Source organism: Arvicanthis niloticus, chromosome 23 (genome assembly GCF_011762505.2).
Source record: "Arvicanthis niloticus isolate mArvNil1 chromosome 23, mArvNil1.pat.X, whole genome shotgun sequence".
Taxonomy (NCBI): Eukaryota; Metazoa; Chordata; class Mammalia; order Rodentia; family Muridae; genus Arvicanthis; species Arvicanthis niloticus.
The window spans coordinates 7,014,239-7,040,228 of record NC_133430.1 but is presented as its reverse complement, the minus strand read 5'-3'; the positions used below and the strand labels follow the sequence as shown (position 1 = coordinate 7,040,228).

Below are 25,990 nucleotides of genomic sequence, written 5' to 3'. Positions count from 1 at the left end.
CTTGGTGGTGCACAGCTTTATCCCAGCAGAACAGAGGCAGGAGATCCTGTAAGCTCAAGGCCATCCTGGTCTACATAGTGAGTTCCAGAACAGCCAAGGCCACACAACGAAACCCTGACTCAAAAACACAACTCCTGCTCCCAATGCCCGGAAAAGGCAACAGCACAAAAGATTACCACAAACTTGTTACTAACCTGAGGGGGGAAACACAAAACATGAGCTTTATATCTGGAGAATAATATTTTCACAAATTTAATATGCCAGGACACAGATTCTTGATTCTGTGTATACAGGCCAACCCTAGTCATTGCAAGGAAACCCTGATATTTTAGACAGAGTCTCTTTGTGTAGCCTAGGCTGGCCTTGAACTTGTGGTCATCTTCCTGCCTCTGCCTCCTAACTACTAGGATCACAGGCGCATGTCACCATGCTTGGCAAGTCTTGAATCCTTTAATCTACAGTTTAAAAATAGTCATCTTCTCCACACAGAGAGCCTTATGCCTGATTGAAGTTCATGGAGTGAGTGTACTCAGAGGACAGTGCTGGAACTACAAAGACCAAAGAAAGGGGTCCTAGATATTTTTTCTCTCCTCTCCTAGCCTTGATCCCTGGTGCTGGAGATTCAGCCCATGGCTTCGCAGCCACACCCATGATCCAACCCAAGTCTGTGGATTTTCTGACTGTGCTGTATGCACCACTATAATTTGTCATTTGTGATTTGTAAAGCACAGTGGAGACCTTCAGATCAGGAAAGATTGTTTGTTCTTGTTTTAGGGTCACTGTTATTGTAGACAGCAGGCACCTCTGGGGGAAGAGAGCCCAGGTTTACTACAGGGGCAGGGCCGCCACCCACATATTCCTCCTGTGCTCCCCAGGAGAGGACTGGGGCAACTTACCAGACTTGGATCTTCCGTGGGCTGCACCTGAGGCAATGGTGAGAGACTGGGGCTTTACAGGGTCCCCTGGGAGAGGAAACCCCCCAGTACTGGGAACCTGGATGTAAGGACCCACAGCAGCGACCCGGCCAGATGTGCTCAGGGGTGACTGTGGTGATGCCGTGCCATTCACACGGTTCAGCTGCAATGAAGATGAAACCTGAGTCAAGATTAAGCTCAGTGAGAGACTGTCAGGCTAGGAAAGAGGAAAGTCACTCGCCCTGAAAGACCAGCATAGAGAAGGAGACTTCAGGAATTTGACTTATACTCAACGCTGCCTACTGGTGAGCTCCAAAACTAAAGAGCTGGCTGGCATGATGCTAGCACAAGTCCTGTGACCCGAGGACTGCCTCCCTTCCCTCAGGGACACCATCTCCCTGCTGTATGGACAGACGAGCCTGCTTGTTTGCTGAGTATGGCTTCGAATCCTGCAATAACTGTGCAGTCTCAGGCTAGTAACTTAGCCTCTCTGAGCTTGTGTCTGAATCTATAGTTAGGATGAGAGTTACTGTAAGGATGCAGGCAAGTGTTCAGGTGACACCCCAGTCCTGACAGGGACTTTGCATCTCTGAGAGCAGTTCTGCTTTTGTAAGAAAGGGTGCCACCAAGCAGAAGTCACCCACCATGTGATACTGACCAAGATCAAAAGCAAGTGCAGCAGGCTCCTAACCAGAGGACCACAGGCTCCTAAGGCTCCTGCTAGGAGGATTCTAAACAGGGAACTGTGGGTTCCTAAGTGCACACACAGATCCACATGCTGGCAAAGGTTCAGACTGTCACAAATGCTCACAAGTACCTACATCTTCCAGGAGAGCCATGGCTCTACAGAAACACCATCTTTTTCAAGATCCCTGAAACAGTCTAACATATGTAGTAGCTATTTGTGATCTTTCATTGTTATAAGTGTGTGTGTGTGTGTGTGTGTGTGTGTGTGTGTGTGTGTATCCCAGCACACATGTAGAGGTCAGGGACAATTACTATAGGAATTGGTTCTCTGATCCCATTTCACTATGAGTCCTGGGCTTGAACTGTGTTGTCGGGCTTGGTGGCAAGTTTGTTTGCCTGCAGAACCACCTCATCAGCCCTGTGTGTTTGGTTCCCACCCCCTCTTTGTTTGGGTTTTGGGGGTGTGTGTAATTCTATACATCTTAGCTAAGACACAGTACACAGATAGGTGCTCCAACAGTAATTTAGATGTTGCCAGGAAGATTTTTTTTAGATAAGATTAACATTTAATTGACTCTGAGATAGATGACACCCTGTAAGAAGGGTGGGTTTCGTAGAACCAGTACAAGGCCTTGAGAAAAACTAAGTCATCCAGAAAGAGGGGACTAGAGCAGCCAGCCTTGTACTTAAGCTCCTAAATTCTCTGCGCTACAGGTTTCAGAGTCGCCAGCCTTTATCAGCACGTAGCCAGGTTGGAGAACTGCCTGCCTTAGCAGTACAGAGTACTGACCGATCTGCTAGTGGACCTGGATTTGATTCCTAGGACCCATGTTCAGTTCCAGAGGATCTGACACCCTCTTCTGGCCTCTATGGGCACTGTGTGCATATGATGCACAGGAGTACATAAAATAAAAATCTAAAGCAGAAAGAATTCTAATTCCTGAATGTATCTTTCTTTTCCTCTTTCCCTCCCTTCTTTCTCCTCCTCTCTGAATAACTCTCTCCATTACTCAATATAAATAAATACCCAGATTGCCCACACCCACCTCCTTAGAGCATCTTTCAGACACCTCTGTCCCTAGACCGTCTCAGTGTGTACGTGGAGACACCTGGCAGGCAAGCACCTGTCCTCTCCAACACCAGCGCAGAATGGATAGCTCTTCACTCAGCCCTAAGCCCACAATGTGTAAGGGTTGGATGTGGCCAGGGCATAGTGCTTATTCTCACTCACACTGAGAAGCAGAAAGACTCAGAGGGTGAAGGACAGGCAGACCCTGGACCATAGTACAGCATTAAATGTTAAAGGGATGAGGCAGTGATCTGGAAAGTCACCATGTTTTTTCTTTCTTTCTTTCTTTCTTTCTTTCTTTCTTTTTTTTTTTTTTAAAAAAAAGTCAAGGTGCAGACTGACTAACACACTTGCCACAATCCCATTTCCATTTCCTGTCCTACACACCTCTATACCTTTGTGTCTGAATTAACCATTAGACTAGAACCATTAGCAACTGTCAGTTCTGGAGAACAGGGGGAAGATTACCATATTCCCCTGTGAATATTCCTGTACTATTCCAGCTTTTGCTCAAAGTATTTACTATCTTTAAAATTTAGAATAGCAAATATTTTTGAAAATATAACTATATTATATGGCATTTTGTTTAAGATTGTTGAGACATGACCTCCCTATATAGCCCAGACTGGCCTCTAATTTACAAATCTCCTGCCTCCACCTCCTAGGAATTGCGATTCAGTAAGTAGCAGCAGGCCCAGCAACAACTGCTTTTAGGTGAAGCCCGCGGCAGCCCCGCTCACAGCTTGCTAGGCACGTGCCTGGATCTTCTTGCCGTACAGGCGTTCCCGAAGCTCGCTGATGCGCTTGTCCATCATGGCCACTTCCATGTTGCGCTTGTTCAAGAGCTCTTTCTGCTGCTGGAGCTTGGAATTCTGTTCCTGATTAAGCTGGTTACGGATCTGCGAAGTAGAAAATACAAATTAACAGTTGCACTAACTACATCCTGTCAGGTGTCTCGTAGGTGGGTCCTACATGGGCTCCACATGTGAATCCAGAAGTGTTGTCTCTTCAGGACCGGGCTGCCCTGGCCACAACATGGTGCTCATTCACATAGCTGCAAGGGATTCAGACTCCATAAATCCATCAACAAAGACTTTTTAAAAAGTAGGTTAAAACATTCTAGAAAGCAGCTGGTCAAGAGCTTTCAGAAACTGCTTGTGGAGACACACACCTTTAATCCCAGCACTCTGGAGGCAGAGGCAGGTGGCTGTCTGTGAGTTCCAGGCCACTCAGGGTACACAGGAAGACACTGTCTCCCAATTAAAAAAAAAAATAATAAACTACAAAGAGCTCTTGGTATACAACTCATTTGTTTTTCAAAACTAAGCAACAGACCTGTGAACTACCTACAGGAGCCACATGATAACATGGCGGATGCAAAGGAGTCTCTGAGATCAACAGAAACACCAGCTAAACTGATAATGAACAAGCCAGGGAAGGCAGCTCATGCCTACAGTCCTAACACCCGGGAGATGGAAGCAGGAGGATATAGAATTTCAGGCTAGCCTTGGCTACATACATACTAAGTTCAGGGCCTACATGGAACATATGAGACCCTCTCTCAATAAACAAACAAACAAACCCTTATAGTCTATAACTATTTCTGAATGTACATTTGGTTGATTTTGTTCTATAAGGACCAGACCAGGCAGTGGTGGAACACATCTTTAATCCCAATATTTGGGAGGCAGAGGCAGGTGGGTCTCTATGAGTTAAAGTCCAGCCTGGTCTACAGAGAGAGTTTTAGAACAGCCAGGGAACACAGAGAAACCCCATCTCAAAAAACAAAAAAACCCAACACCCCTCAAAGATTTTGTTGTATAAAATCACTCAAACAAAAGGGGCTGTAGTACCCCCTTCTTACACTGCTGCCTGCCACACACACAGCAGATGCTGACTGTGAGGGTGCGTCTCAGTGCATGGCTTCACTGACAGGCCTGCTCATGCTGACCATGAAAACTCTATCTGTGAATGCAGAAGTGAACTGTGGACATGTGACAGCCAGGCCATCTCTGTATGACCCTATGTTACAAATGCATGGTAACTAATTCCAAAATCCATGTCTAGTGACAAATACAACATTTGCTGCAGTAAAACAGTCCCTTTATTAGGGTTATAAATTAATAGGGACAGCAACGAACAGCTTAAATGGCAAACTCAGATCTCCTGACTTAGTGTTTTCTGTTTCTTGTTGGGCTGTTCTGACTTAGTTTAGCTGTTCTGATAGGAAGGTGTGAATGTCAGAGAAGAGAGTGGCCTGACATGAGTTTTGTATTTCTACTTTGAAGAATACTCAATTCTAAGTTTTGGTTCCTGGCAGAGTAATCTAGAAGCACAAGACTCTGTGCCTTTTAATATTTATTGTGTTCTTCAACAACAAGAGCACCCTCCCCTACCCCTAGTTGTTATGGAAAACATAATTTATGGGTAGACTGTTTCCCATTATTTCAATACAGTGGAGCACTTTCTAAAGTAAAAACTATATTTATATTAGTAAAAAGGTCAAATTCTTAGCCAGGCATGGTAGAGCATGTCTTTAGTCCCAGCAGAGGCAGGGAGGCAGAGGCAGGTACATCTCTTAAGTTTGGTGTACAAAGTAAGTTCCACAACAGCCAGGACTACACAGAGAAACCCTGTGTTAAAAAGGGAGGGATGGAGGAAGTGGGGGAGGAAAGGAGGGAGGGAGGGAGGGAAAAAAGGAGAGAGGGAAGAAGAAGGAAGAGAGAGAAGGGAATGGAGGGAAGACAGAAACGTGGCTGTGTGTGAATGTCTGCAGAGAAGACCTGCCACCGTGAGCGGCACAGCAGAGCACAGCGGAGCCACTACACAAGTAGCTTCTGTTTGCCTGAGTTCTGGTGCCAGAGGCTGAACCCAGGGCCTTATAAACAATGGCAGGCAAGAGCTTCACCACTGACCAGGATCACCAGTCCTTTTTTTTTGAGACAGGAAATTGCTATATACACAGGCTGGCCTTGAGTTCACGCTCTCATTGCCCAGCAGAGTTCTTATGGAACAAAAGCAGGACCGACATCTCAAGTCTTCATCCTCTTCAAAGTACATGGACAAAGGACAAGGGCCAACAGCACTCAGTCTTGAGGGCAGCCCCTGCAGCAGCTCTACAGGATCCAGGAGGCCAACCCCAGGCCCCTGAATGAGGAACTTCAACTACAGAAGTAACTGGAGGGCCACAGAGATCACCCTAAATTCCAAATGCAGCACACGCTCAACTGTAACTGACATGTTATTATCACTGTTTTGTTTATGTGTGCATGTGTGTGTGTGTGCATGTGCGTGCGTGTTGGATGAATGGTATGCTCATTCTGTGTGTGTAGTGCCTACAGAGCATGAGAGGGCATCAGCTCCCCTGGGACTGGAGTTACAGATGTTTGTGAACCACCATGTGGTGCTAGAGACTGAACTTGGGTCTTCTGCACAAACAGTAAGTACTTAAGAGCTCTGAACCATTTCTCCAAGCCCAAGAGATGGAAATGTTGAAGGCTGAAATCTGACTGTTTTGTCTCCCTAAGTAAGTCCCGAGCCCTAGCCTGCACTGAGAAGGTATCAGGAGTGAACCCTTTGGAGGCATTTACATGTAGATGACAGCGTCACTATGAAGTTAGAATCTATGAGTCTGTTTCCAGGCTCAGAATACCCATGACATTCTAAGGAGAAAGTCAGAAGGAGAACACCTGCATTTAACCATCCCCAGACCCAGGCTCTTACCTGCAGCTCTTGGTACAGTCGTTTTAACTCCACTGCCGCTGGCCCTGTCAACCTGCCATTGTATGACTGGAACCCATTCAGTTTTCCTTTCTTTAAATCTTCTAGTTGCTGACTAAGTTGATCAACTCGTAAGATTGCAGTCTGAACTTCCTGCTTCTTTTCCTGGAACATGGCACTGAACCTTTCTATCTCAGCAGCTGCAATTACGAAAAAAGAAAAATGGTTATTTAAAGGACACACTCCATCTTCATTTCTATTCATTACACTCAGTTCTGGTATTATTTAGTGCTAGCCTTGGATTAAAGAGTATGCATAAAAATAAAATAATAAAGATAAAGCATATGTACAATGCAAAACAGAGTTTTTTCCTTCCAAGAGCTAGGGATGCAGAAACTCTGAGTATGAGATTTGCTGTGCAGGTGTTCTAGCCTACCTGACTCCAGAACACACCGGCAGGCTTTGAATTCCACGACACGAGTATTCACAAACTCAATAACTATGCTTCTATTAGTTACTGAATATTCTTTAGGGGTAGCAATTCAAAAGCTAGTTTGATCAAAGCACTTCAGATCCCAGAGAACAAGATACAAGGTTTGTTGTGAAGGTCTTACCCATCGCTGTAACATTAAACAGGCATTAGCTGAACTGAGAAACAAACACAATAAACCCAGAGTTCACAGAGTTCACAGAAAAGCCCCTGTGTGATGATGCACTGTAACTGGCTGTTTGCTAAGATGAGGCCTTACTGCATAGTCTCTGCCTCTCAGGGGCAAAGGGCTGGGATTACAGGCGTGTGCACCATACCTGGCTGTATATTCATCTTAATGCATGGATGAAACTTAAGTACTTAAACAAAAACAGACTACTCATTATAGCCCCTGGAGCAACCTGACACCAATCCATCGCTACCATAACAGAAAGGTCCAGAGCTATTCCCAGATAAATCAAATGTCATAAATATGCAAAAATCACCATAAATTTATCAAAATTTTACGTTTAAGGAGATAGAAGTGTGAACCTCCTGATTAACCAATACACATAATATACATTCATAAAATTATTACATTGTGCCCTATAAAAACCCATAATTAAATTTATATTTTAAAAAATTTGGGAAATTGAATTCAAACAATACCATCCTAGCACACAACCTCACTCAGACTTCATTAGCTTTTTTTAAAAGAAAGAATATATAATTAAAAATCCCAGTTAACCCAATGGGCTCCATCCTCTTTGCTGCAGGCGAGAGTTAAGTGTTAGAACATGCACAGTGTCACTTGGGTTTGTGACTAGGACTGCCAGGCCACTGGCCTGTCTGCCCTGACTTAGCCCGGGTGTGGGGCACAGGGCCGTGTGCAGCACATACACAGATTGCCGTTCATAATTTTGCTGTAGTCAACTTGTCCTCTCATGGCACGAATCTTCTTCAGCTTGTTTTCCTGGGCTTCAACTCGCTCTTTCAGTTTCTGAAGCTTTTCATTTTCAGAAATGGACTGCTGCTGGCGGCGCTCCTGTTGCTTTAGAAAATGTAAACGCTGTTCCTAATAAAGAACGAAAAAATCTAAGCTCTGCAAATGGAAACTTTACACATTCAAACAAACAAAAAACTGAGCGCACCCTATAACATCACCTATTAAAGAACACTGAAGGAATTCTGCACACATCAGACCACACAAAACTGACATAACTGGACGTCCATATGTATGAGACAATTAGAGTTTGGGAATCTTCAGGGAGACCTGTTTGTTTGTTTGTTTGTTTGTTTGTTTTTGAGACAGGGTTTCTCTGTGTAGCCCTGGCTGTCCTGGAACTCACTCTGTAGACCAGGCTGGCCTCGAACTCAGAAATCCACCTGCCCCTGCCTCCCAAGTGCTGGGATTAAAGGCGTGCGCCACCATCACGCATCACCTGATAACATGCACTGATCTGCACATGCTGGTGCCTCTGCTGAAAGGTCACAGCAAGGAACTTAGGTCTGCTCCCGCATTTTCCTCTGCATGCCATAGTATCTGTCAAGTCCCACCAGCCTTGCTTCCTGCTGTCTGCTCAGGGCTCCTGGTCCTACAAAGTACTTCCAAGGATCCACACTCAGTTTCCTAACTAGTAAAGAGTTCTACCTATATGGAAAGAAGATCACTAGATGAGCCTCCAATCTCTACCTCATACTAAGCAATCAGTGGACTGTTTGCTTTCTTCAGTTAGTAACTGGTGAAACATTTCAGAATAGGACAATCCTACAATAAAATGTACACAACGCTTCTCACCAGCTTTTCTACTCCTCACGTGAAAACATGCTTTGAAAGTTAAGTCAGCAGTAAGTGTGTGTGGTCCCATCTGTGCACACAGACTTACACATGAATCCACAGGCTTTACTCACTACATTAAGGTACAGAAATTCATGCTCAAATATTTCAGATTGGAAATTAGCTTGTTGTTTATATTGTGTAAAGAATCTATAGCTTTCTTCATTACATTTGTATTTGTGTGTGTGTGTTATGCATGCCATATGTGTGCAAGAGCCCACAGAGGCCAGAAAAGGGTGTCAGATCCCCTAGAGCCGGAGTTACAGGCAGTCGTGAGCTGTCTGAGATGGGTTCTGGGAGATGAATGTAGGTCCTCTGGACAACAGCAATTACTCTGACCTGCTGAGCTGTCTCTCCAGCTCTACAATACTGCTTTTATAATTCTTGAGGTCCAATAAGCTTTGAAACAACTTTTAAAAAAATGTGTGAGTATAAGTGGGTGGGTCCACGTGTGCCTTTATGTGCAAGTGAAGGTCAGAGGATAACCCACAGGAACTGCTTCAATGAAGGTCAGAGGATAACCCACAGGAACTGCTTCAGTGAAGGTCAGAGGATAACCCACAGGAACTGCTTCAGTGAAAGTCAGAGGATAACCCACAGGAACTGCTTCAGTGAAGGTCAGAGGATAGCCCACAGGAACTGCTTCAGTGAAAGTCAGAGGAGAGCCCACAGGAACTGCTTCTTTCCTTCCACCATGTGAGCTCCAGGAATGGAACTCAAGCCATCAGTCTGAGCCATCTGTTGGTCATCTTATTAAAGATATATTTTCAAGAAAATACAACCAATTCTCATTTACATAAAAGAAAGACTAGACTAGTCACTTGCTGACTGAGTAACTCTACAGAGAGGACAGACAGTCCAGCCAGATGGGTAAAGCACTGTTCCCAAGCCTGAACCTAAGCTCCTCTCCCAGGACCCAGATGGTGGAAGGAGAGACCAACTCTAAGAATTTGTCCTTTTCTCTACACCTATGCCATGGCACACGTACTACTAACACCTAAACACACATATACAAAGGAAACACACGACAGAGGATAATAAGCCAGAATGTTCAGAGGCTCCCCCTTTCTTTGGTTTTTCTTTCCTGAGACAGGGTCTCCGTGTAGCGCAGGCTGTCCTGAAACTTGAACTATAGATCAAGCTAGCCTTGAACTCAGAGATCTGTCTGCCTCTGCCTCTAGAATGCCTCTAGAATGCTGGGCTTTCTTTACTTTAAGGCAGTATGAATAACTCCAAGAGGGATAGGTAGTAGCTCTGGTTTTTTCTACATGATTATCAAAAGCACAACTAAACCATGATTTAGAAACCTCTCCAAACCCACTTTTGGTGTTTACCCACAGGCAGGACATAGGATATATAATGGGGCCTACCGATGCCCCACACTGTTACAGCCCTAACACGTCCATGTGGAAAAGCACTGGAAAGCCCATTTGTTAACTGGCTATCACTCTTCCAGGGCCCCCACCAGAGCTTTCATCAGATTGCCAGTCTCTAGGATAGTAAAACCTACTACATGGCAGAGATCACACCCAGGGATCTTTCCACATTCTGCCAGCCATTTGGTTAGATCAATCACCCACCATTCTGTAATGGCATGTGTACCAAAGACCAAAGGCTCTGATGCAACTCCAACATCAAGAAGATTCTGGCACATGTGCCACTACAGGATGTACCACACACACTGCTCAGCGCATACTCTCCTGGCACCGCCCATCTCACCACCCATGTTGGTGAGCTCAGCCTTAACAGCATGCTGCAAGTCACACGTTGTGAATCGTGGGTCTTTGAATATACCTTGGCAACCAGCATTTGCTGCTGGTTTTCAATCTGCTGCTGCTGCCTGGCTGCCATATCTTGAAGTTCTGAGAGAGTAAGTTCAACACGTGGATTCCCAACCTGTAGAGAACAAAAGAACTCCTTGGTATGTACTTCCTTCTGCATAATTACCTTTCTCTAAGTTTCAGAATTCACACACAGCTCGATTTTAGATAGGCTCCCAAGGAATTAGAAGAGTAAAACTTAGTTTTCCTCCTGACAAGAATCTCTCCTATCTGGTGACTACTTTTATTAAAGGTAAATAACAGGCATATTTTTTTTCTAAACACCATCTTTCTAATGAATACAGCTCAGATACTATATTTAATAAAATATTACATGACCATTTGCAGATGTGCATAACTGAAGTTCTTCTGTTTTGAATAGGGATTTAACAGGTGTATTTGAGCAATCAGGACAGGCAAACGGTTAAAGACAAACAACCAAAAAAGAAAATATACAGATAACCCCCCCCTAAAAAATTCACTGTCACTGCTCTAGAGAAACTGAAATACAAATAAGATTCTGAAATGCAAATATTCATTGAAAACCTTCTGTATGGTCCAGCTATTACCTGACAGCTATTACATGGTGCATGCAGGTTGGACATACAAAGAAAGAAGTGGAGCCCGACAACTGGCCGTATACCCTTCCCACACAAGCCTCACGACGTCCACCAGCAGTTGCCAGGGGCACTCCACCTCACAGATGGGAAAGCAAACAGAAGCAGAGAGCATAATATGGCAGTGCAGGCAGCCTGTACTCTTAGCCCTTCACATAGAACACAACTCACTAAGCTTTGCCATGGACAAGACACATTCAGATGTGCTCCATGCACTGTGCACATATCCTTCCAGTCCACATGCTGGGGTGAGGACTCTGGGAGAGGGGCCCTGGGAAAAGTTAGGACAGAGTCAAAGGAGGCAGCTTGTAAAAGCAGCCGAGTGCCATGCTAAAGGTCTGGTCTTCCTTTGAACCCTTCCTTTCTAACCTGGAAGGCTGTGTTGTATGTCACCCCTCAGATCCTCACTACGTACTTCTACATTTACACACACACACACACACACACACACACACACACACACACACACACACACACTTTTTAAATCTCTTACAATTATTTTTTCTAGTTTTGGAATTCAGTTTTACATATATGGGTGTTCTGCCTATATGTCTGTCCCACAGAGGCGAGAAGAGCTACAGAGTTGTGCTGGACTTGAATCTGGGTCCTCTGAAAGAACAGGCTCAAACTGCTGTGCCGTGTCTCCAGCTGCAGCCCACACGCTACCAGCTCTGCCTCTTCCTAACCTCTTAGGATTATCTGAGCATACTCCAGGAATACTGACTCAAACCACGAGTTGTTCAACATTCTATCTGAATATTATTCTTTTATCTAAAGATCCTGATGGAGCAATGTGGAGCCACTCTTTTAAAAATTAGATATTGTACATTACTTAGTTAATAAATTAATTAGCACACATACCATGGGCAGTCAGGATAATTTAAAGAGGCAGCTCTTTCCTTCCCACATGCAGAAGGAAGATACTTTCCTCAAACACCTTTGCCCTCTAAGCCATCTTGTCAGTCCTTAAAAATTAGGTATTTTAAGCTGTCAAGTTACAGAAGCTTCCATTTTAACACACACATGTTCTGCCAAAACTAAAGCTCCTGCTGTACAGACTTCTGGAAGAGCAAGGTCAGCAGCTTCATTTAGCTGCGGCCCTGCACCCGGCATCGCTGACTTGCCAGGCAGGATGTGCCTACTGGACCATACTGCTGACTGTTACAGGGCCGGCCGTCAACTGCCTTCTGACTGGAGCTGGGCTTGCTCTGTGGAGGGAGCGCATGCCTGCTATTTTTAGCTGAGTCACAGGCCCTAGAGAATAAGCTCATGCTGCTGTCTTGCTAATAGACAGGCTGTGACCACCACACGGCCTTCTCAACACTTAGGTTTACGCCCAGAGCTCAGTGCTGCTGAGTTCCGTTACAGAGCTTCAGGTTGCAGTGGTAAACGGTTACTGTGGAGATTTATAATTGGCCCAAATGCCGAGAATAAGTGACAAATGAATTCCTGGCTGTAAATGGGATATCTATGTCACCCAAATCAAGGTTCAGGGAACATGAAGAAGAGGAACAAAGCCGGTAAGAGCTGGAGGACAGAGGGGAATGGCACAGATCCTGACTTGGGGCACGGCATGCCTTTTGAACTCTTGGCCTCACAGCAGCTCTGATTACTTGTATATGAACTGCATAGGAGTGGGCTGTCAGCATCCTGTCAGGGACGGGTTCACCAGACTACATGCCTTCCTCAAGAGTTACTGACAGTTAATGGTTGCTGAGACAGTAGCCACTGGTAAATTGCCTGTGCTCCTGAAATAACTGCTTATTAGTGCTCCTGTGAGCAAGCCTAATTAAACTCGCTGGGTCACCAAAACAAACATACAAGTAAAGGGAGACTGGCTGGAAAACAGGAAGTGAGTCAGTGGGAGTGGGGGCAGGACAAGAAAAGGGAGACACAGGGACTCACACCTTGGTGCTTGGGAGGTGCTATGTGCGTGTGTACACGTGTGTGTGTGTGTGTGTGTCTGTCTGTCTGTCACGTGCTTGAGCTGCTCGAGGGAAGTATAAAGTGTACTAGACGTAGACCAGTAACACACTTTTGCCGATCCTGGTGACGTCAGGTGAAATATCCCAGGCTCTCCTGTTGGGGGTTGAATACTGTAGAGGTTGGAATGAGAGCTGTCCCCACAGGCTCCTGTATTTGAACACTTGGTTCCCAGGTTGTGGCTGGTCAGGAGGTTATGGAACCTTTAGGAGGTGGAGCCTTGCTGGAAGAAGTACAATACTGGCTTTGATGTGTTATACCCAGTCCTGCTTCCTGTGTGTAGACACACTATGATCAGCCAGGCCCCTGCTCCTGCCTTGGTCCTTTCCTGTCTTCTTGTCATGTCTTCTCCATAATGATTAACTCTACCCAAACCAACTTTTTTCTTTTTTCTTTTCTCTTTTTCTTCTCTCTCTCTCTCTCCCTTTCTCTCTCCCTCTCTTTCTTTCTTTCTTTCTTTCTTTCTTTCTTTCTTTCTTTTTTTTTTTTTTTTTGAGACGGTTTCTCTTTGTAGTCCTGGCTGTCCTGGAACTTGCTCTGTAGATCAGGCTGGCCTTGAACCTACAGAGATCTACCAGCCTCTGCTGAGATTAAAGGCATGCACCACCAACCACCTGGCCCCTTTTCTCCTTTTGAGTTGCTTTTTGCCAGGGCATTCTTTCATAACAACAGAAAGTAACTAATACAGGTCCCCAAAGCATGACTTCACTATACTCACAAGTCCCATTTAAAAAAAAAAAAAGTGATATTCTGGTGTTATAATTTAGGGAGGAAAACCCACTGGTAGCCTACCTAACCCAGTGGTGTAACTCGGAACTGCACATGTGCTTGCACATTTCAGACTGGCCTGTGGCAACGTGTGTGTCTTCAGTGTTTCTGCTCTACTGGATACATGTCTGCTCTTGATGTGAAGCTCTCTTGTCTTGGCAACTGCTATCCTAAGGATGCTTTGTTGTCCTTTAAGTCCACGCTGAGAGCAATCTACCCACAAGACAAAATACTAGTATACAGAAGAATGTCCCTGCACCTCACACGACTAGCTACCCTCCTGTGAAGCACTGCTTTCCTGTCTGGCAACCAAAGCAGCATGTATACATTATTCCTACAGAAACATGTTTTCCATTGTATTTTGTATGTATAAAAATTGTTTTGTATTGAGGAACTGTTAGGAAGATTCCCAGATGGGCACACAGATAGGGAGATGGACCAAATCTAGATCATAAAGACGGCGAACTTCCTGTGGGCACTGCCTGTGGGCTGGTCCTGCAAGTTCAAGGTCAGATCAGGACATCTTTATCCTAAAGCTATGGACCCATCAGCCTCTCTGTCTTGGTTCAAACTGAACAACCCTAAACTGAGGAAGAAAGACCTCCTTCAGAGACCCTTACAACCCCCAGTCATCAAGAAGGGACTGGGTGTGTGTACTCACCCCTTAAAACCTTTCTTTTAGCAGAATCTGCTGTCCGCTGTGTCTGAGATCCGCCATTAGCCCTGCCACCTGTTGTGGTTGAGATTTTCCCTGCCTTTTCATCTTTAACTGGCAGAGAAGACAAATCCAATCAAGACCCCTAGACAGTAACAGGAACCGGTCTCAAAAAGATTTAATTGAAGCTCAGTATAGTGAACTCTAATTGTCCCCATAGTTGATGTACCTACACCTCAATTTATGCCACTACCAAATCTGCCATCCCCTCGCCCATCTCTGCAGAAGCCCCTGGCAGCTCTCGCTCCCTCTGGCAGCCCCTGACGGTGCTCTCAGGCAGCTAATTGTGCCACAGCTGACTTGGGAACCTTGCTCTACTTATGCTATATTTTTAAAAAGATTAATTTATTTTATGTATGTGAGTACATTGTCACACTATTCAGACACACCAGAAGAGGGCATCAGGTCCCATTACAGATGGTTGTGAGCCACCATATTTAACTCAGGACCTCTGGAAGAGCAGTCAGTGCTCTTAACTGCTGGTGCCATCTCTCCAGCCCTCTGCTGTGTTTTTAATACAACTGCTTTTTGTTTATATTTCTTCCTCTAAAACAACCTGAGAAATCTGAGCAGAAGTTTAAAAGTTACCACCACCAAACATCTTGTGTTAAGTGTCTGCAAAGCTAAAACAAACAACATAGGATTGGTTTAGAAAGACTAAATTGAGAAATTCTAAGTTTGACTGGTCATCCTAAGAGCCTCTGTGTAAACGGCACATTTTATACATTTTTCTGTATTGATAGTTCACAATGAATAAGAAACAAAAAAAGGGGGCTGAAGAGATGGCTCAGAAATTGGAAACACTTGTTCTTGCAGAAGACCTGGGATTTAGTTCCGCCACTCATGTGGTGGCTCCCAACTGTCTGTAACTCTGGCTCCAGAGGATCTGATGCCCTCTTCTGGCCTCCATGAGCAACAAGCACACATGTGGTGCACAGATATACATGCATGCAAAACACTCATTCACATAAAACAAGCAAACAAATGTATAAAAAGAGAGAGAATGTGAGCTAGCCAGTGTCAGGCACAGTGAGGACACCTCTAATCCCAGTAGAGAGACTTCTATGAGTCATTCTAGGACATCCAGGGCCACACAGAAGAACCTGCAGCAAAAACCCAGTGCATGTGGATTCTAATGAGAACCACAGGCAAAGTACCAGGGCAAGTGACTGTTTCCAAGATCATGGCTAACAGGATGCCTGGAGCTGCACTCATGGTAACCATCCAAATACAAGATTAAACATACTTATTTTGAATTTCTAATTAATTTATTTTATGCATATGGGTGTTTTTCCATTCTTAGAAGCTTCACTGAGCAAAGAGAGCAATCAACAGAAGGCAGAGCCTTGGGCAACAAAAGAAACCCGGAGCCGGCATCTGCCCCTGGGCTTTGCCCATCTTGGATATGGCTCTCCAGCAGCTGCTATAGCCATCCACACTCACGTCTGTACAAAGACTGGCTTCTCTCTGTAGCAGCAGAGTGTTGTTTATATGGCAGACTGACATTGAAATCCCAAGCTGCCAAATGCTCTGCAGACTACAGCGTCTACACCCCAACCCCCAGCAGTGCATCCGATTCCTGCCTCTCCTCTCCATGCCAGGTCAAGCCTGCTCTATCAACCTTCTAGCACTGGATGTTCGAATGATTTTAGTTTGTATTTTCCTGAACACTAATGATGCTGAACACAATTACAAAATAAATGCCACTTTTTTTGGTGAACTTTATGTTTCACTTTGGCATTTTTGTCTTATTTTTTTGTTTGTTTGTTTGCTTGTTTTGTGGGTTTTTCCCATTTGTTAAGAGAGAGAATAAGAGAGAATATAAAGTTAGGTGGGTAGGATCTGGGAGGAGTTGGGGAGGAGAAAAACATGATTAAATGTATAAAAATATTGACTAAAAAATAAAAACATGAATAAAAATTATTTGGTTTTCAGAATTCTTTATATCTTTAGTATATTAAGTTATTAGTATAAGTTAATCATTGAGCATATGAGTCTCAAGTATGTCCTCCTGGATTTGTTTTTGTTTTTTTATTACAAATATTAAGACCACCTTTTATGTAAACTACCAAACAGATATAGCTGAAGACAAATTCACTGGCTGAAAAATGTCTCTTTATTAAAGAATGTAGAACACAACACAAAGCAAAGGAAATTTAAGAGCCAAGGAGAACAAAACAAAAAAAAAAATCTAATGATGAAATGCCCGTAAGGAACTTTATAGAATTATTAATAGATGCTAATCCTCAGAACCAGTAAGTCTGACAAAGAATAAATTTATATGGCCTCACTCATAAACAGAGGACTATTTACTCCTAATTTCATTAAATCCCAAATGCCACTAAATGAAAGTAAAGAGATCCCTGACATCATGGACTATCCATACACAGTAGGTGTACAGAAGCAGCTGGGGACTGGATGGTACTGAGCAGAGCCCGAGCCACAAGTGACCCTGGATGAGCTTCCCAGGCAGAGGTGTGACATCAACTGCTGGCAAGGGATAAAACAACAGGCGTCTATCCACAACAAGGCAGACTAAGCAAACTCTGCTTCAGAAGCAGTCAGATGCTGGCCTGACCCCACCTCTACCTAGAGTAGTCAACGTCGAGATTACTTTCCTAGACAACTGTCATTTGACATGCACAACCATGTCCTCAGTACCACAGGAAAAATGAACACTGAGTGACCACACTAGTAACAGCTTCCAAAAGTCAATCTTGACATTTACATTCAATTGATCAAATATCAGGCAATTTAGGTGAAAAGATAGTAATTTTTTTATCAAATAATAAAACAATGAAAAAGAGTGAATTTGCAGTTCTACCTTACCATACAGGAAAATTAACTTGAAATAGATCATAGACCTAACTATGAGCTATACTTGTAACTTAGAGGAAACAGAATCTAGTGGCCTTGCAGCATGCTGGGCATCTGTCAGTAAAGCAGGAGGTGGCTTTCTCAGCAAGGGTGGCTGAGGAAGCAGGACTAAGGACATCCAGGACTCTACCAAAGAACACACTTTACCACGCACTGTGTCTTTCCATAGTAAGTCATATGTGTGAGCACTTGTATCGAATCAAAGAACCCATGATCTTTAGAGCCGTACACAGGGCCCACAAGAGACAGTAAACCAAGTATCTGTGTGGCAGTCAATCACTGCCTAGAGCAGCCTGTCCTGCTGACTTGCAGGCTGTAGAGAACTTCCCCAGCCCTTGCTTGAACAGCTAATGGGCATGACTCATAGCGGTCCAGTGTCCCGCCGTACTCCAACCCACACATCCTTCTCCCTCACAGCTGCTATTTGTCTGTTCTTCCTTGTCTCAGCTCACACACAGAACATTAAGATGCAACTGCTCCATCCAAAACACAGAAATTGTGGGAAAAGTATTCCTAACATCTTGTTAATTTAGAAATGCATGTAAAAGTGCTTTGGAGACAATGAAGTGCATTACAAGGCAATGCATCACAGGATTAAAAGGCAGGTGTGCATGCTATAAAGTATATTAAACCATCTTTGATGTGATGCTTGCAGCAGTTAGTTCTCTAGACAGGATCTCAGACTTTCTTCTAATTACTCTTTAAAGGAACACAGACACACTTTTAAAAAGTTATTTTATTTTATGTGTCTGAGTGTTTTGTCGGCCTGTATGTCTGTGTACCACATGAATGTGGTTCCCTCAGAAGCCAGAAGAAAGTGGTAGATCCCCTGGAACTGGAGTTACAGACGGTTGTTAGCCTCCATGTGGGTGCTGGGAATTGAACCTGGATAGTGTGGAATAGCAGCCAGTGTTCTTAGCTGCTGAGCCATTTCTCCAGCTCCATAAACGCACTTTAATTTTCGCTTCTGGTCTAAATTTTGTTGCTCTTAACAAGGAAGTAAACATCACAGACCTATAAAAACCAGCCTTCTTCCTTTATTATGCGTAAGAATGCTATTCCATCACTCATCTTACATTACCATCCCTGAAGCTTAGATCATGGTGAATCTTAGAACTCAAAGGGATTTTCAACAGGTAAAAACACTAGCCACCAAGACTGACACCCTGGGTTCAAACCCTGAAACCCACATGGCAGAAGCATAGGACTGACTCCTCAAGTTGTCCTCTGGCCTCCACATACTCTTATAGCATATACACTAACACACAGACACGTGCGTGCACGTATGCGCGCACACACATGCGCACACATAAATGTAAAAAAAAAAAAGAATTTTCAAAACTATGCTGTTAATTCTGAATTCTTACAGTGATGTGTGCCTGTGTCCTGGAGTTTATGTAGCCTGGAGCGTATGACATGTGACAGGAACAGTCACATAAGGACCGCTTTAGATCCCACTACATCTACACAATCAGAAATTCCACCAAGCAGCTATCCATCCAACCGTCCATCTATCTATTTTGAGACAGTCTCATTATGTAGCCCAAGGTAGCTTGGAGCTTCACGATGTAGCCAAGGATTAGCTTGAACTCAAGCAAGCTACCGTCTACTTCCCTGGGGCTTGGAAGATAGGCATGTGCTGCTACACCGAGCTGTGTCAGGAAATCTTAGAGTAAGAGCTGCCAGTCGCGGCACAGGCCTGTAATACCAGTGCTCTCTGAGTAAAGACAGGAGGAGCGGAGGTGAAGATCAGTCTTGGTTACATAGCAAGTTTGAGGTAAGCCTGGGATACAGTGAGACCTTACCTCAAAAATAGGGTAGGGATGAATGTGTGTGTGTGTGTGTGTGTGTGTGTGTGTGTGTGTGTGTGTGGAGGGGAGAGGGGGAGGGGGAGGGGGAGGGAAAGGGGGAGGGGGAAGGAAGGGAGGGGCAGGCAGGCAGGCAGGCAGAGAGAAACAGAGAAACAGAGGGACAGAGACAGGCAGACACACAGACAGACTTCCTGAAACAGTTAAGAGGTTTCTGCACAACTCCAGATTTAGAATGAACAAAAATGTCAGATGAGGACCTGTGAAGTGATCACTAGAGACGGAGTGTAAGGAAGACACCAGCACAGCTATGAGTGGCAAAAGGAAATACAACATTGAAGACAAATGGAAAAAAATATGGGACTGGGAAGATGGGTTTGTGAGTAAAGCACTTGCCACAAAGTGTGAGGACCTGAGTTTGAACCCTCAGAACCCACATAAAAGCTAGCCTATGTAGAGCATAGTTGTAACCCCATCGGTTCCTACAGAAATGTAAGAGCCAGAGACAGGAGGACCCTGGGAAGTGGGAAGCTAGCAGGCCTGCTAGTCTGCTATAAGCAGCAGGGGACAACAAAAGGTAAAGACCAATACCTACAGCTGCCTCTGACCTGTACTCACACAAATACTTACATGTACATATGCACACACCATATACTTACACCCCCTCACACACGTTTTCTAAAAACAAACTAGAAATCTGTCTCTGTGGTGGTCTGAATGAGTATGTCTCCCCCATCGCCACATTCATCTGAATGCTTGGTCCCTAGCTGGTGACTGTTTTGGGAAGGATTAGAAGGTGTGGTCTTGTTGGAGCAGGTGTGGCCTTGTTAGAGAAGCATGCCATTAGGGGTGGGTTTTAGGGTTTGAAAAGCCACTGCTGGGTGCAGTCTTTCTCTGCTCTAACTTGTGGACCAGGAAGCAAGCTCTTAGCTAGTGCTCCTGCCACATGCCTCTGCTGCTACCATGCTGCCTACCTTGATGGTCATGGACACCCACTAAATTGTAAGCAAGCCCTCAAGTAAATACTTCACTTGAAGTATTACCTTCATTATGATATGTCTTCACACCAGAGAAGTAACGAAGGCAGATTCTATGTTGGCTATCTACCTGCTGTTAGTTATCTCCTTGCCCCCTTCTCTCCTCATAGGGGCCTTTGTCTTAAATTCAGAGAGAGTTGCCTGTTTCTGCCTCTCAATAGTTGTATCTAAAGAGGTGTACCACCATGCCTGGCTTCCCTCCTTCCCTCCCTCCCTCTCTCCCTCCCTCCCTTCCTCCCTTTCTCCCTCCCTCCCTCCCTCCCTCCCTCCCTCCCTCCTTCCCTCCCTCCTTCTCTGTCTCCTTCCCATCCCCTTCAGGTCAGGTTCTCACCTATCCTAGATGGCTTTCAACTCACAATATAGTCAAGGATGACCTTGAACCCTCCTGTCTTTAGCGCCTTGCTGCTGAAGTTATATGCATGTGACACCAGTTTTGGTTTGTATGGTGGTGGAGACAGAACCCAGAACTTCATACATCCTAGGCAAACACTCTTAACAACTGAATTACAGCCCAGAACACTCTATAGACAAAGTCTAAAATGGTAACTAGTTAGAATTAGATACACGTATATAAATATTGTCAACCTTGACAATATAAGCTACATACTGCTTACAATGTTGGAAGAGGGAAGATGAGGAAGGAGTAGGCGGCTAGTATCCTTCTTTTACAAAGATGGATGTCAGGTGATTCAAAGAAGCAGAGATTTGGTGCTGGAGCAAGTCCATCTATTAAGAGCACTCGCTGCTCTTGCAGAGGACCTGACTTGGATCCCAGCACCCACAGGCAGCTAACAATGGTCTGAAACTTCAGTTTCAGGTGATCCAGAGCCCTCTTCTGGCTTTCATGGGCACTGGTCACGCATATGGTGTACATATATAGATACATACATGCAGGCAAGTCACTTATGCATAAAATTAAAAGTCTGAGGAAGAGGAGAAGGAGGAGGAAGAAGAAGAGGAGGAAGAAGAAGAGGAGGAAGAAGAAGAAGAGGAGGAAGAAGGGTGGCAGCAGCAGTGGTAATTCAGATTAGATTTCACTTGTCCAAAAGCTCAAAATCTAGTACTCTTGGATTAAGGGTATTCAATCAGTGAAGCCTATGCAAGTATTTCCAATCTGAAAATCTATGAGATTTTTGCCTCTGAATACGCGATCCTCAACCTGTGCATTCACAGAGGTAAACCAACAAAACCAGCATGTCAGTAAGCAGCTAGGAGGTGAGGCAACTGTGGCCAGTGTGCAAATCATACAGCAGTGTACAGCCAGGTTCCCTCTGCCCTTCTTACTAACATCTAACGAGGCCACATACACACTTGCCCAAGGTTAAATGTCTGCTTAGTTTCAGAGCGGAAAGAAACAAACCAGTCCTCTAGTCTTAAAATATTTGAAAAAGTTATAAAATTTTCAAAAAAGATCAGAGATAAATTTTCCCTATCCCCTTGTTCTCTCCATGCACACAATATTCCTAAAAAGGAAGTCTTCATATGACCCACCTGTAACTTCAAGCCCACTGCCCAATGCTACAAAGGGCTGGCGTTCTCTCCCCTTCACCTACTCTGTCCCTCAATCCTGACAGTAATCAGAGCATCTACACTGCAGAGATGGAGCCAGCACTCTGTCCAATTCTTTGTTTCAGTGCTGGGAAGGGAGACAAGGGCCAACCCTGTGCTCCCTGACAAGTCAGCCCGGCCTACTTAGAAAGTTCTAGGCCAGTTAGAGACCTCAAAAAACAAGGTGGACAGGTCCTGAGAGACGACACTGCAGTTGTCCTCTGACCTCTATAGGCCCAATAACATAAGTACCTGCATAAACACATGGCCACTACACACATGCACACACGCGTGCACGCACACGTACACATTCAGTTTAGTTCACATGACTTACCCCATTTTCAGTGCGTTTTTCTCCAGGTCCATTTATTGCACTTCTCTGAGTTCTCTGCTCTTGGGTCTGACGAGCACCTAAAGGGATGAGAGAATGAAGTGCACTGTGACTGCTCTCCCACACTGCTAACTGGGTTATAAACACCACAAAACCACCTGTGTGTGCCTATGACGGGGGTTTCCAGAAAGGTTTAACTAAAGTGGGGAGACTGGGAGACCTTCCCCAAATGTGTGTCCCACTGTGCCATGGTCTGGGTTTCTGGATTGAAGGAGACAGAGGAAGAAAAGAGGTGGCACTAGCGCTCGCCTTCTGCTTCCTGAGTGTGAGCAATGCCTCACTCCTGACCCCACAGCTGGAGCAGCTCTCCCACCATGCCCTTTCCACCGTGACAGACAGCTGTCTTTGTAAATTGAAAGCCAAAAGAAACATTGTCAGCTATCTTTTCTAGATTTTTATTTTATATTTTTGAGAGTTTCATGCATGAGTACTGCACTTATTTCCAGATTTAAAAATCATCATCATTATTGTTATTTTGTTTTGTTTTTGTTTTTTGAGATGAGGTCTTGCTGTATTATATAGCCTTGGCTGGCCTGGAACTTGCCATGTAGACTCATAGAGACCCTCCTCTCTATGCCTTTGCTTTCTAAGTGCTGGAATTAGAAGTGTGTGCCACCACATGTAACTCTTCATTTTTAATTGTATGTGTAAGTGTCTGTGTGTGGACTCATGCACATGAGGGCAACACTCATGAAGGCCATAAGAAGGCACCAGATGCCCTTGGAACTGGACTTACAGGCAGATGTGGCTGGGTGCTGGGAACTCAACTCAGGCCCTCTGTAAAAGCAGTATGTGCTCTGCTCTGATCACTGAGATGACTCTCCAGTCCCCAAAACACTTTTTGTCTTTTTTCATTATTTTGTAATTTTCAAAAACATTTTTTATTTGGTATGTTCACAGCGAGTGTTCACACAGCCCAGAAGAGGGCGCTGCATTCCCTCGGCACTGGAGTGTCTCCTAGTTGTGAACCACCTGATTTTCATGCTGGGAACTGAACTCAGCTCCTCTGAGAGAGGAGCTGCTGAGTCATCTCTTTGGCTCTCAGTCATTTTCCCCACAGAAATGAGAAAAAAATAACAAATATAACTACCAACTCTTCAAATTTTCACTTATTTGCATATTTATTGAGAATAAGTATAAAATACCAGGCCAAGAAATCCAAGACTTAGTACAATTAAAAATGTTTTGCAATCAAGTCTTTTCATGGGCTGCTTCTTGTATTTTAATTACACACACACACACACACACACACACACACACACACACACACACTCACTCAATCTCAAACATGACTTGTTATCAAAAGGGGCTAGAGAGATGGCTTTGTGCTTATGAGCACTGGCTATTCTTTTGAATACACTGGGTTTAATAACCCAACACCCACATGGTGGCTCATAGCCCTCTAACTATAAGTTCCAGCGGATCTGACACTCTTCTGATTCTGAAAGCACCAACATGTATGTGGTGCACAGACACAGGTGCAGGCAAAACACCCATACACATAAGTAAGTAAATAAAATAAGTATAAAAACAAACAAACAAACAGTGTGTTTAAACTATCAGGCGTGGTGGTACCTGCCTTTAAGTCTAATATTCAAGGCTGAGGCAGGCAGATCTCTATGAGTTTGAGGCCAGCCTGGTCTACATATTGAGAACCAGGTCAGCTGAGGCTACAGAGCAAAGCCTTGTCAAAAAAAAAAAAAAAAAAAAAAAAAACCAACCCAAAACAAAACAACAACAACAAAAACAACAACAACAACAAAGAGAAAGTGTCAGGAGCCATCAAGGAAAGGTTAAAGACATGCAGGCCATCTTTCTGGAGATGGCCGACCATTTTGCATGGCCTGTGATGGGTGAGCTCTAAGAATACAGTGTCCTTACAGACGTCATCCCAAGATTGTGTCTCACTGCTGACAGACCTCTCCTGTCACTACAGCCTAATGATTCTTGGGCATCAGCCCACATTATTGAGCAAATTCCCTACAGATCTACATGAAGATGAACTTTTATGAATTAATGGTGTTTAGATGAATTAATGACTTTATAGTATTCCTGGTTTGATTCAAATAATTTTAAGAAGAAAGTTTAAGGAGATGGTTTTGTTTTGCTAGAAAGATATAATAATAAAGTTAGAATCAAGAGTAGAATGTGCCCCTTCCTCACAGAATGGCTAGTAAAGGCTGCATGATAAGGAATACAAGGAGGTTTCGTAAATTGCACTAAGAAGAAAAACAGGCTTGGGACAGATTTGTGATCAAGGAAAAACACTCATTCCAGGTCAGGTCCAAGGATGAGGCCACAGGTGTGCACTCTGATAAAGCAAGGCCATGTGAAACTGTGGCTCTGAACTTATAATGAGCTTAGAGAATGAAACACTGCTTTGAACTTACTATTGATGTCCTTCTGTAACTCTTCTTTGAGTAACATTTTATCTGTGAGGTAATTTTCTAAAGAACCTTTGTCTAAGAAGGTATAGGAAGGCCAGAAAGAAGGAATAAAGTGTGGCATTTGGGGCTCAGTCGTATCTAGCAAGTGTATTTGTCTATATGTATGTCTATATGTATGTATATACATACATATGTAGGTATACGTGTATGTTATGTAAGTATGCATGAACACTTGTTGTGTTGATGAGACAGGTGGCTGGGCCTGACCAGAGTGTGTGTGTCTGTACTTGTTGTCTGTGTCAATGCTTTTCTTTCATTTACTTTCTTTTCTCTCTGATTCATGAAGAGTTAATGAGTTCCAAGGCTCTCGCCTGGCCAGTAAGAAGCCCTTGAGTCAGAGAAGAAAAACCCTGTGTTTATTAGCACAGAGCAGTAAGAGAGAGTTACAAGGCCAAAGATCATCAGTCTTTGGCCTCCATCCAACGCTATGTCCTGCCTCAGTACCATTCACTCTAAAGGCCAGGGCAGGCCCCTGGCAGGAAAGAAAAAAGAAATTTAATTTTACAGCAAACACTAATTCAGCTAGAAAGAGCAATTCCCTTTAATAGAAAGTACAGATAAAGAATGGCGACCAGGCGTGGTGGCACACATCTTTACTTCAAGCACTTTGGAGGCCGATGTGGTCTACAAAAAGATTCCAGTACAGCTAGGGACCGTTAGAGAAACCCATTCAATGAATGAATGAATGAAGGAAGGAAGGAAGGAGGGTAACTTGCAATACAGGAATCCTTCTTTGTAAAATTACCTCCTTTTGAGTTTATTTTATAATTAATACTAAAAGTCATTCATAATCACTGTTAATATAATAAAAATCTCTTAACTCTACAGTGTTTATGTTTCAGGAAAAAAATCACCTTATTTTTTGCAAAATTTAGCTTAAATATGTATATATTTCTACAGTTCAAAATTCAAAAGAAACAAACAGGTCTATAATTAACACTGGCCCCTTCCTGTCCTGCAGGCATCCTGTTCCCTTCTGCCAGCTTTTCACATATCCTTCCAAAGCTGCTTCATATACATACAAGCATGTGTGCTGACACAGTTACTCTTGTTTGAGTCACACAAAAGGCAGCACTAACACCATATGCACACTGCCTGGTATCACATTTCTTCTACTGAACACATTCCCAGGCCTGGTCAGAGCAGGGCTTCTTTAGTGTCCAAGCTGCAGAGCACTTTACCACGTGGACAGCCTGCAGCTCACGGTCCCTCAGGGTACAGTATGTACCTCACTGTGTACAGGTTCAGGAACAGGTTGGATGTAGAACTACAAGAAGACTGCT

General features: G+C 44.1%; 2 protein-coding genes across 4 annotated transcripts in view; one reads left to right on the top strand and one right to left on the bottom strand.

Annotated features, from left to right (window-relative positions):
* Positions 1–16,319, top strand: part of Zfyve21 (zinc finger FYVE-type containing 21) — a 42,375-nt gene extending 26,056 nt beyond the window's left edge. Inside the window, exon 6 of the mRNA XM_076921074.1 lies at positions 15,903–16,319. Coding sequence (XP_076777189.1) covers positions 15,903–16,072 — 170 coding nt within the window. The 3' untranslated portion in view covers positions 16,073–16,319. The remainder of the gene's footprint in view (positions 1–15,902) is intronic.
* Positions 1–25,990, bottom strand: part of Ppp1r13b (protein phosphatase 1 regulatory subunit 13B) — a 74,842-nt gene that overhangs the window by 10,586 nt on the left and 38,266 nt on the right. For all 3 annotated transcript variants that reach the window (XM_076921034.1, XM_076921035.1, XM_076921036.1), the window contains 6 exons: positions 22,204–22,280; positions 10,491–10,592; positions 7,760–7,934; positions 6,394–6,590; positions 3,429–3,569; positions 897–1,077 (listed from right to left, as the gene is read on the bottom strand). In XM_076921034.1, the coding sequence (XP_076777149.1) occupies positions 897–1,077; positions 3,429–3,569; positions 6,394–6,590; positions 7,760–7,934; positions 10,491–10,592; positions 22,204–22,280 (873 nt within the window). The remainder of the gene's footprint in view (positions 1–896; positions 1,078–3,428; positions 3,570–6,393; positions 6,591–7,759; positions 7,935–10,490; positions 10,593–22,203; positions 22,281–25,990) is intronic.